The following is a 10300-nucleotide window of genomic DNA, read 5'->3' as shown; positions in this document are numbered from 1 at the left end:
TAAGATTCCTTGGCATATTAGAACAGACATGCATAGAGATCTAAGGATCGACTCAGTGATAAAACATAACAAGGACAGAGCCCTGAAATTATTCACAAAAGTAATATGTTGCCCAACCCCGCCCTAACAAACCTTAAGTCCACCTCAGGACGCACAGGAAGATATTCAGTTAAAAGATTAATAAAGGATAATAATTCTAGTGTAGTTACAGCTCAATGTGAGGAGTAAAAGTGCGCAATAGCACTAACTCAAACTACAGAAACAACAACATAATACTTAGCAAAGCAAGTTTTTTTTGTGTTATATATATAAATTTTTAAAAATATGAAATTAATCAGTGTTCAACAATACGTGCTGACAAGTTTATAAGAAATCTAGAGCAGATGAACGTGAACCAGCAAATTAATATAAACAAGCAAATGAACATAAAGAATAAAATTAATAATTAAGTGGTTTGTAAATTAAGTTGCCGCCTGCTTAGATCTATAGTTTAAATCGAGATTTATTTAATTAAAAATGAAAGCATTTAGTTCAAATTTGGTAAATAATGCTTAAATTTGACCGTTTTAACTATATAATACCTATAATAGCTATTTCACTATCACAATTTTTAGTATATACGTATTTAATATATATACATATATAGTACTATACGTATTTTTGAAAATTCGTTTTTGTATTCATGAGGAGAATTCATAATATTATATAAGGAATACACAATATTTAAAAGAACTTGCTTAAAATGCAATATGGGGACCAGAAATATTATATGGTTAAAAAATATTTCAATTTAAACAGCCCATTTAACTACACTAATATAGTAATATAGTCTAGTTAAAGCCTAGTGTGGGGTAGAGATAAGCCCCCGAGCTATTATAGAGTAAAAGTGCGTAATAGCACTAACTCAAGAAGACGAAGAATCAAGAAGGCTACTAAATAAACATTTTAGATAAATTTAAATAAAATTAATTATTAAATATAATAATTAAAAAATGAAAATAAAAACATAATTAATTAATTCAATTATTCTATAGCTGATATATGATTTCGTTCTAATATATAATACAGTAAGCGAAATTATTAATGAACTTTCACAGCAAATTAACAAAATTCCAGAAAAAAATTGCTGATATAAATATCAAATACGGTTTTGGGTCAGTTGGCTTCTAATTTGGCAGTGCACGAGTTTAACTCTGGGTACTTGCAGTCTCAAAAAATTTTTTTACGAATAATTAAATACAAAAAATAATTGCCAGACCACTGATGATGGCTATTTGGCAATACTCAAAAGAGTTATATGGTAAGCCAAAAATTCAATTAATTAAACATATAAAAAGAATTTTTTATGTTATAGATCACGACTTTTCGAAACTCCTCTATCAAATACCACAGTTTCAATTAAAGTAAATATAGTCACTTCTGTCATATTGACGTTAAAATCAAATTAAAATAAATATATTCTAGAAATTTGAAAGTTTGTTTTTTAAAGTCTTTATTAAAAACACTCAGTGGTCACTTTTTAATTACTTATTTTTGAATATAACTAAATCTTACTAAACTATAAATATACAAATTGTATTATTAACAAATTGTATTATTAACTTTTAGAATATATTGTTTTGTGCAATGTGATTATTTATATCAATATTAGGTTAAAGTTAAACATAAATGATAATATCCATAACTACTTATTGCAACCTCTTACGTACTTTAAATATCACAATTCGTCAAACGATTACTTTAGAGTATAGAGAATTAAAAAAAAAAATAACATGAAATAATTTAAAAACAAAATTAAAAAAATTAATAAGGAAAATTAGAAGAATTAAAAAAATATAAATGAATTGGAAAAAAAAATTAAGAAAACTAAAAAAATAAAATAAAAATTATTTGAATAAAAAACATTACACAATCAAATTAGCTTATTAATATTATAGTAAGTAAGGCTTCTATTTTGTTATTTAGCTATAAAAAAAGATAAGGTAAAGATAATGATAGCAACTAAGAAGAGAAAATTGATATAGCACATCGCGTTTTTGTGTAAGTTCTCTAAAGAAAAGGCTATTTTTCTGGGATTAAAAGTTAATTAAAACTTAATGTTATGTAGGGGTTAATTATGGATTAACATTGCATTAAAAATTGAATATGACTGCTTTGTTTGCCGACAAGGGATGAAGTACATATATTGTAACACTAGTCTTTTGAATAGAGTTTTGTTCTCCATAGATAATAAATTAAACGGTTAACTATAAATATTACCAATAAGAATATACAATGCAAAATGAAATTTTAAACGAATTAAAATATTAAGTAAGTTTACATTTTCGAAAATTGTATATTTAACTAATTTTTGAACATGTGTTAATATTTATTAAAAAGCATATAACCACATAAATGAAAGACAATGACTTTCATTCTAATAAACTGTAGAAAAATACTAATAATTAGAATATATTATAAAAAAGATATATATATATTCAGATTAGTCTTGATATTAGGATTAGATACATGATCCTAGAGATCCAATTAGACCTATTTAGTTGCTATATAAAGGGTAATAATTTCGAATCTAAGATATTTAGTGTCTTATTTTTTGATGAAATAATAATTATAACAAGAACTTATTTAAATTTTACTATTTTTACATTTAGTAATCAAATTTATAAGATTTATAAAATATCAATACTGCTTTAGTTTTATTAATACCACGATTGTATTATTGTAATGGACTAATTGTAAATAAATAATTTAAAACTTAATTAATATTATAGAAAACATATGAATATAAAGAAAAACTTAGAAAGGAATTGCTCTGAAAATTTTTAAGTATAACAAAACATAATTAATTTTAATATATAAAATTTGGCATTCAGAACAATTCAGACAAATTCTACAACTGAAAATTAGTAAAAATTTAAAAATTAATTAATAAATAAAATGCAAAAAGTTGTACTAAGAAAATTACACACACCCAAACATTAAGTTGCTATAATAAATTAGAAGACATATTTTATATTTATATATTACCTGCATTCTTGGTGGACCTGCATTTGGACCACCTGGAGGGCCTTGTGGCATATGTTGAGGCCTATATTGCCCAGGCGGCATATTGGGATTAATCATACGAGATGGATGCCCAGGAGGTACGCCTTGTGGACCAGGATGTGGAGGCAAAGGCCCGCCAACGTTCATATTTGGCGGTGCTGGACCACGTGGTGGTCCATTAGTTTGTGCTGGTGGAACTGGACGTGTTTTTTGTAAACTTTCGAACTGATTTAATGCTTGTTTTGTTGGATAAGTGACAACAGGCGCTTGTCCATGCAGTTCTTTTTTTGGTAAACGCTCAAGCACCATACGTAAACTAGGCTCTGAACCTAATGATATGACACAGAATCCTTTTGATTGACCATTCGAACGATTTTCGAAAAATTTAACCTCTTGAAAATCTGTGATACCTATATCACGCATTGCACTTGATATATCGTGATCAGTTGTCCACTACAAAAACAAAACAAATAAATTAGAGTTTCAACAAATAAAATATGTCACTAAATATGGATATTTTAAGAAAACACTTTTACCCATGTTAAATTTCCAATATAAAGTTGAAAACGACGTCCCGCTTGATTAGGAGTTAGACTACCACCTCCTTGATGGTATACTCCGTTTGACCCATTTCCAGTGCCATCACTACCACCAGCATTGGAACCATCACCGGTGACTGAAGCAGCAGCACTAGATCCACCAACAGTACTTTCATTGGGACCACCTATATCATCATATAAATCTACTCCATCTCCACAAAACTCATCCTAGTAATAAAAAATTTTAATTTATTTATATATATACATATATATATATATATATAATTTCTTAACCACACCTGACTTTGCGGTGGAAAATCTTTATCCAAATCTTCGGCGTATAAATCAAGCACAACGCCATCAGCCATATTTATTGTGATTTGTTCTAATGCACCACCGAAAGGAATAACTATAGTTTCTCACAAAACACAAAAAAGTTGCAAATAATAGTCGATATGCAATACGCGTTCTTTTTTAGGCAGACCGGCAAGGTTTTACACTCAATTATACTGTATTTTTATTAAAAATTAACTTACATTTCTTTAAACAACATAAGTATTTTACAGAGTTAATTTTATTTCATGATAATTTTATGAAATAAACTTTTCATATTTAACATATGTAATCAAAAACCTTAAAATAAAATTGCTTCCCGACGCTATGAAAAACCTAGCTCGCCGAAAAAGAAAATGGAACGAACGAGTAAGTGAGCCGAAAAGCGCGGAAAGCAAAATGTGCATTTAAATGGATGTAAAACAGATATCAAAAAATAAAAGAAGCCCATCTTTATATTTTCAAATTTAACGATTACATATATGATTTATATGATAAGTTTAGGTATGTTTTAAATCATCGTTTATATATCAATTTAAGAATATAGCATTTTTTACTATATTTACTTTATCTTATTTTAATTGAAAATGTGTAATGGTCAGCTGATATGCAATAAAAGAAACGTAACGAGCCACAGTTATTCATAATTTCGTCATATTTAATTTTATTTAACTATTTTGCAGTCATGCATAGTCATACCACATTTTGTGTATATCAATAAAATACACATGTATAATTTGCACCAAAGAATTTGGTCAATACGTAAAGCGAGTGAAAAGCATATGATATTTGACTTTGAGCTATGTTATGTTATGTAGTGTCTCGGACAATTGCATGAGTGCAATTGTTGTTATTTTCAATACAAATTTTAAAGTCAGAAAGAAACAATATGTTGAGAGTCAGAAAAAAACAATATGTTAGTTGAAATTTTGTCATGAGAGCCGGGCAATTTGTGCCTATTAATTTAAAACCATATTATGTAGTGTCTCGGGCACGGCAAAATTGGCTATTTCGGGCTATGATGAAAATGCATGTTATATGGAGTGACACATCAGTATTGTCAATTTCTCACTTTCAATTTTATAATTTGCATTGTTATTTTGTTATTTTGCTCGTGGCGAGCCCATGGAAAGGTAAACTGTGTAATTTGATTTTTATTAAAAACGTTAGTAAACACTTTCTATAGTTATTTATAGTTATAGATATTAAATAAATTATATATTTGTATTTAAAATTGTTTGATTTGTAGTACGAGTATATAACATATGCATATAAAAAACTGTTGGCAATTATATATTCTATAGATATTTAAGTAATTTTGTTTAATAACGGTAGGTATTAATTTTTGAAAAGAGAAAACTTTTTGAAAAGTTTTATTGTAAAGAAAAATTTTAATTACATAATATTGTATAGATATATATTGCAAGCATTTTCAATATAAGGCACTGAGGAAGTAAGTATATCATAAAATCTTTATTTTTAATAATTGAATATGTAATTGATATATAAAATGTATATTTGTTTGGGTGATATTTTATTAAGTGAAGTTTATAAAAGTTCTATCAGGTGCATGAATGAGCTCATTATAATGTGAATATTACTCTGTTACTATTACTCTGCTTAAAAAAAAAACAAATATAAAAACTGCTACATCTATAAAACTTCAAAGCACTAAAATTTGCAGAATATAACTAAAAAGAAATTTAGAGAAAAGGAAGTTTGCTAATGTGTATATTTATTTTTAAAAATATCGCTTATGCTTAAATGTACTAAATCAAAAAGACAACAATGCAACTTATTGAAAAATAAATAGTTTGCTATGTAAATTTAAGTTACAAATTAAGCATCTAATTGAATTAAAATATAAACGGGAACATAGTTATCCTAAAAAAAAGTTGAAATGTGGGACTCGTCTATGTTTTTGAGCACCCTGACGCCAAAATTTTATGTTGCACTAACAGGCACATCAAGTCTCATATCTGGACTTATACTTATATTTGAATGGTGGTACTTTCGTAAATATGGCACGTCTTTTATAGGTAATAGCTTGTTTACATTTATTGCAAATTTGAGTTATGCTAGTTCAATAAAACATGTATGTATGTTTTGTTAATGTTATTTCAACATCAGAACAAGTTTCCATAAATCATATAAGTCCATGGATTAATGGTACTGATCCTCAAACGGAAGGAAACGGTAGTAGTGCTAGTGGTATTAATGGTTCATCTACACCAGGCACCGGGCAACAAATGCCAGAATGTAAAGTTTGGCGTAATCCTTTAAATCTTTTTCGTGGTTCTGAATATCAACGATTTTTCTGGGCGACCACTAAAGAGCCTCTAACATATTATGATATGAATCTAAGTGCACAAGATCATCAAACTTTTTTTACTTGTGAAGGTAAGTGATCTGATATTTTTAATTTATATTTGTAAAATTTTTATTTATTTAGGGGATGCTCGTAAAGAAGAATATGAAATTATGCAAACTGCATGGCGCGAACGTAATCCAGTGCAACGAATAAAATCTGCTAGAACAGCACTTGAACTCAACTCAGAATGTGCACCTGCTTACATACTACTTGCAGAAGAAGAGGCTACTACAATACAAGAAGCCGAAAAAATACTAAAAACTGCGTTGAAAGTAGCAGAAATGAATTATCGTAAGTCACAAGCTACGCAACACCAGGGTCCAGTGGCTGAAGGTATCCATAGACGAGATACAAATGTACTCATTTATATAAAACGTAGGTTAGCAATGTGTGCGCGTAAATTAGGAAAATTAAAAGAAGCAGCAAAAATGTTTCGTGATCTAACTAAAGAGATTCCATCCATTATGAATGTATTAAATATACATGAGAATCTCATTGAGACATTGTTAGAAATGCAAGCGTATGCAGATTGTCAGGCAGTTTTGGCAAAATATGATGATATATCATTGCCAAAATCAGCAGCAATATGTTATACGGCAGCATTATTAAAAGCACGTGCAGTAGCAGATAAATTTTCACCTGATATTGCTTCAAAGCGTGGATTAAGTCCTGCAGAAATGAGTGCTGTGGAAGCTATACATCGTGCCGTTGAATTTAATCCACATGTACCTAAATATTTACTTGAAACAAAACCTCTTATTTTGCCACCAGAACATATACTTAAACGTGGTGACTCTGAAGCACTTGCATATGCATTTTTTCATCTGAAACATTGGAAAAACGTTGAGGGTGCTTTAAATCTATTACATTGCACCTGGGAAGGTACATTTCGCATGCTACCGTATCCATTAGAGAAAGGTCATCTTTTTTATCCCTACCCTACTTGTACAGAATGTGCTGATCGGGAACTTTTACCGGCGTTTCATGAAGTTTCAGTTTATCCTAAAAAGGAATTACCATTTTTCATACTTTTTACAGCGGGACTGTGCTCATTTACAGCTCTTTTGGCGTTGTTAACACATCAGTATCCTGAGCCAATGGGGTTCTTGGCACAAACTGTACTTACTTGGATATCATATCCGTTTCAATTGCTAAAGGAACGTATTGAAGCATTTTGGCCATGCAATCTACTGCAGCATTTGTCACGAGTTTAAACAAAATATGTATGTTCTATTTTAAGAATTTTATAAATGGCAGTTAAATGTGTAAAATATTTAGTAAAGCAAAAACAGAAAAACAACAACAAAATGCAAAAATTAAAACAAATTAAATAAATGTGTTGCTGCCAGTGTATGTATAAAAAATAAGAAACTCAAAGATAAGAGAAAGTCTCATTTAAAAAACTGTCTTCTCCTAAATAATTTAATTTTAAGTCCTACTTAAACTAATTTTTTGAAAATATAATTTTACATTATTTATTTTTAATTTCGTTTTTGATTTATTTACTTATATAAGTTGTTTAGTTCTATGGGAAACTATGAAAAAAATGATATTAAACTGTGTTGCAGTATAGTTTTTAATAAAACATTATGGTATTCAATAATGTGATTTTTTGGAAAATTCCCACTTCATTAAAATATATTTGGAATCCACAAAATTTAGTTCTACAAACTTCTTGAAAGTTTTGTAAATATTGTTGCAAATTCAGTTTTTCCTTTTAAAAACCTAGTCATATTATTGTATTAAAAAAGTCATACTGCAAACTAAAGATCTCTTAATATACTTCACTTTTGTTTATCAAATAATCATTGGTGTTTTTGAACTGAAGAGTGTGAAGTCTCGCACACGAAACCTATTATGATTATTAAATAGGTAAGGACTAACGAGTTTATATAAAGAAAAACTTAATATGCATTTAATTTTTAATAATTTTTGAATATTATTTTATTTTGTTTCATTGTTTCAATTTAATTAACAGTTATTCAAATTAATTTATAAATATTATACACTATATTTCAGTTTAAAAAAAACTCTATATGTAAACAAATATAAATGTGTAAACAAATTAAATATATTTAAAATATTAAACAATATATTTAAAAGTATTATTTTATATTCATAGTTAAGGAATAGTTTGAGTATTTTAGGAATTTCTTTTCAATTAAATTCTTTACATTCCGATAGTAATTTTAAATACAAAAGGTGTAAATTATTTGAAAATTATGAAATTAGGTATGAAAACTATTATTAAAAGATAATTATAAATTATGCATAACATACAGTTAAATATTAAAAATAATTTTATAACCAATAAATTTTTAGTTAGTAAAGGTCTTATCACATGTATTTACAAAGTTTTATATTGTATCCATTGCTAGAGTGTACTTTTCAAATCATTATAAGGTCGCTTTCCATTATAATATAATGTGTATTGATCCCATCAAAAAATACATAAAGGATAGAGCCTTGAAATTATTTGCGAAATCTGACAGACTTACCAACACCGCATTATCAAATCTCAATATAGTTACAGGCTTCTCGGGGAGGTATGCAGATCTGAGGACAATTATTGCTTAGTCTGATAAAGTGATAAACAATAATCTAGTCTAGGCACAAACGGGGGTTTTGAAGAAACCACGCAGTTAATAGAGAGTAAAAGTGCTTAGGTGCACTGACTCAACTAGCCTCAACATAATAATAATTTAGTGCAGTAAAATCGTATTTCAGATATAATTGAACAAACAGTATATATATTGTCTTAATTTATAATATTACAGGAAAAAAAGAATAACAATGTTCTAAGTTCCTATGTGTTTAATTACAGGTATGACAAGTTATCTAATGTATATTTTAAACAAATCTGATGCCTTATAATTAAGAAGTCCGGGGTAGAAAATAGTCTTGTTCTTTATTTGAACCCTAATTTACTGTACTTGAAGAGGTTAGATTTAATGACACTGTACATTTCTTTCTATATTAATTTAATATCTTTTGTTAAGATTCACAAGAATGCTACCAGTTAAGATAGGTACTTATTGATATATAAAAATCATTAAAGAGATTTACTTCAGAATTTCCAACTTACGTATTTCTTACAATAATCTTCTTCATACAGTTATAAAACCGGTATGGTTACAGAACATAATTAAAAGTTTTTGTGATCTATGGGACTAGTAAATTAATTTTACAAAAGATTTCACTAAGTAATAGACTGTGAAAATCCTGCGATTTGATTTCTCTATAGTATTTAGTGGTATATTTAAATGAGGAGAAACCCATTAAAATGTTAAAAGTGGCAATACCAGTATTAAATTTCCAAATTTATAGAAGAAATGATTCTATCAAACAAATAAGCAACTGATGTGCAAGTATTTAGATTATGATAGGAAAATAATCTAACAGATATCTAAAATTATTTGTTTTTTTATTTGTATTTTTTATACCTATATTGTTAGTTAGAAATTTTAATTTAATAATTGTAGTAAGAACACTATGGATTTCAATAATCTGTACATTATTTGCAGGGTATTGCGATCCATAAGACTGCTATGGACCAGGATAGAATACAAATTTTATTTCAGTTTCAGGAACTGAAATAAAATAAATAAATAAATAATTTTAAAGAAAAAATTAATTATTTTCAAAGTGAGAAAATTATTTAGATGGGTTAAAGAAAGCCCGATCGAGAAAGAGTGTCGAGTTAAGAGTGTTACATCGGAAAAATTAAAAACAAACCCTGGTGTAGGAGAAAACCCCCTTTAACTTACTTGCATTGAACTACAATTTTAAGCTGAAAGACTGTTAGTTAAAAATCAGACGATCACTCTTTTAGATTTAAATTGCCATAACTAAATTCAAGCAATTCATCACAACAGTACAAATGATTAAGCGATATTTTCTATAACTATAAAAAGAAGTATATCTACGTCATTCCTTGCTAAATAGCAATGCCAATAGTAATGGATTTATTTTTGTTTACAATTTCTCCTTATCTATATTTCATTGTTTGTTT

The 10300-nt window shown here is 27.9% G+C and overlaps 2 protein-coding genes across 2 annotated transcripts; one reads left to right on the top strand and one right to left on the bottom strand.

The window, feature by feature from the left end:
* Positions 1-2890: 2890 nt before the first annotated feature.
* On the bottom strand, positions 2891-4285 carry LOC119678824 (cleavage and polyadenylation specificity factor subunit 6-like). Its single transcript, XM_038090889.1, has 5 exons — positions 3884-4285; positions 3582-3812; positions 3028-3498; positions 2972-2986; positions 2891-2896 (listed from the first exon to the last, which is right to left on the bottom strand). Exons 1-5 carry the CDS (start codon positions 3950-3952, stop codon positions 2891-2893), a joined length of 792 nt encoding a protein of 263 aa, XP_037946817.1. The 5' UTR covers positions 3953-4285.
* A 1337-nt stretch (positions 4286-5622) lies between these two features.
* Positions 5623-7574, top strand: LOC119673127 (protein ST7 homolog). Its single transcript, XM_038084362.1, has 3 exons — positions 5623-5956; positions 6048-6317; positions 6370-7574. Exons 1-3 carry the CDS (start codon positions 5818-5820, stop codon positions 7500-7502), a joined length of 1542 nt encoding a protein of 513 aa, XP_037940290.1. The 5' UTR covers positions 5623-5817; the 3' UTR covers positions 7503-7574.
* The last annotated feature ends 2726 nt before the right edge of the window (positions 7575-10300 follow it).

Source organism: Teleopsis dalmanni, chromosome 1 (genome assembly GCF_002237135.1).
Source record: "Teleopsis dalmanni isolate 2A chromosome 1, ASM223713v2, whole genome shotgun sequence".
Taxonomy (NCBI): Eukaryota; Metazoa; Arthropoda; class Insecta; order Diptera; family Diopsidae; genus Teleopsis; species Teleopsis dalmanni.
The sequence above is the reverse complement of the archived record's forward strand: the minus strand, read 5'-3'. Positions and strand labels throughout refer to the sequence as shown.

Bases quoted from the DNA above. Each gene is read 5' to 3' on its own strand.
- LOC119678824 (XM_038090889.1), bottom strand. From the start codon at position 3,952: ATGGCTGATGGCGTTGTGCTTGATTTATACGCCGAAGATTTGGATAAA. The intron at 3,813-3,883 runs GTGTGGTTAAGA...TTTTATTACTAG, and splicing joins ATTTTCCACCGCAAAGTCAG to GATGAGTTTTGTGGAGATGG. The intron at 3,499-3,581 runs GTAAAAGTGTTT...TTGTTTTTGTAG, and splicing joins ATATTGGAAATTTAACATGG to TGGACAACTGATCACGATAT.
- LOC119673127 (XM_038084362.1), top strand. From the start codon at position 5,818: ATGTGGGACTCGTCTATGTTTTTGAGCACCCTGACGCCAAAATTTTAT. The intron at 5,957-6,047 runs GTAATAGCTTGT...TTTCAACATCAG, and splicing joins ATATGGCACGTCTTTTATAG to AACAAGTTTCCATAAATCAT. The intron at 6,318-6,369 runs GTAAGTGATCTG...TTATTTATTTAG, and splicing joins AACTTTTTTTACTTGTGAAG to GGGATGCTCGTAAAGAAGAA.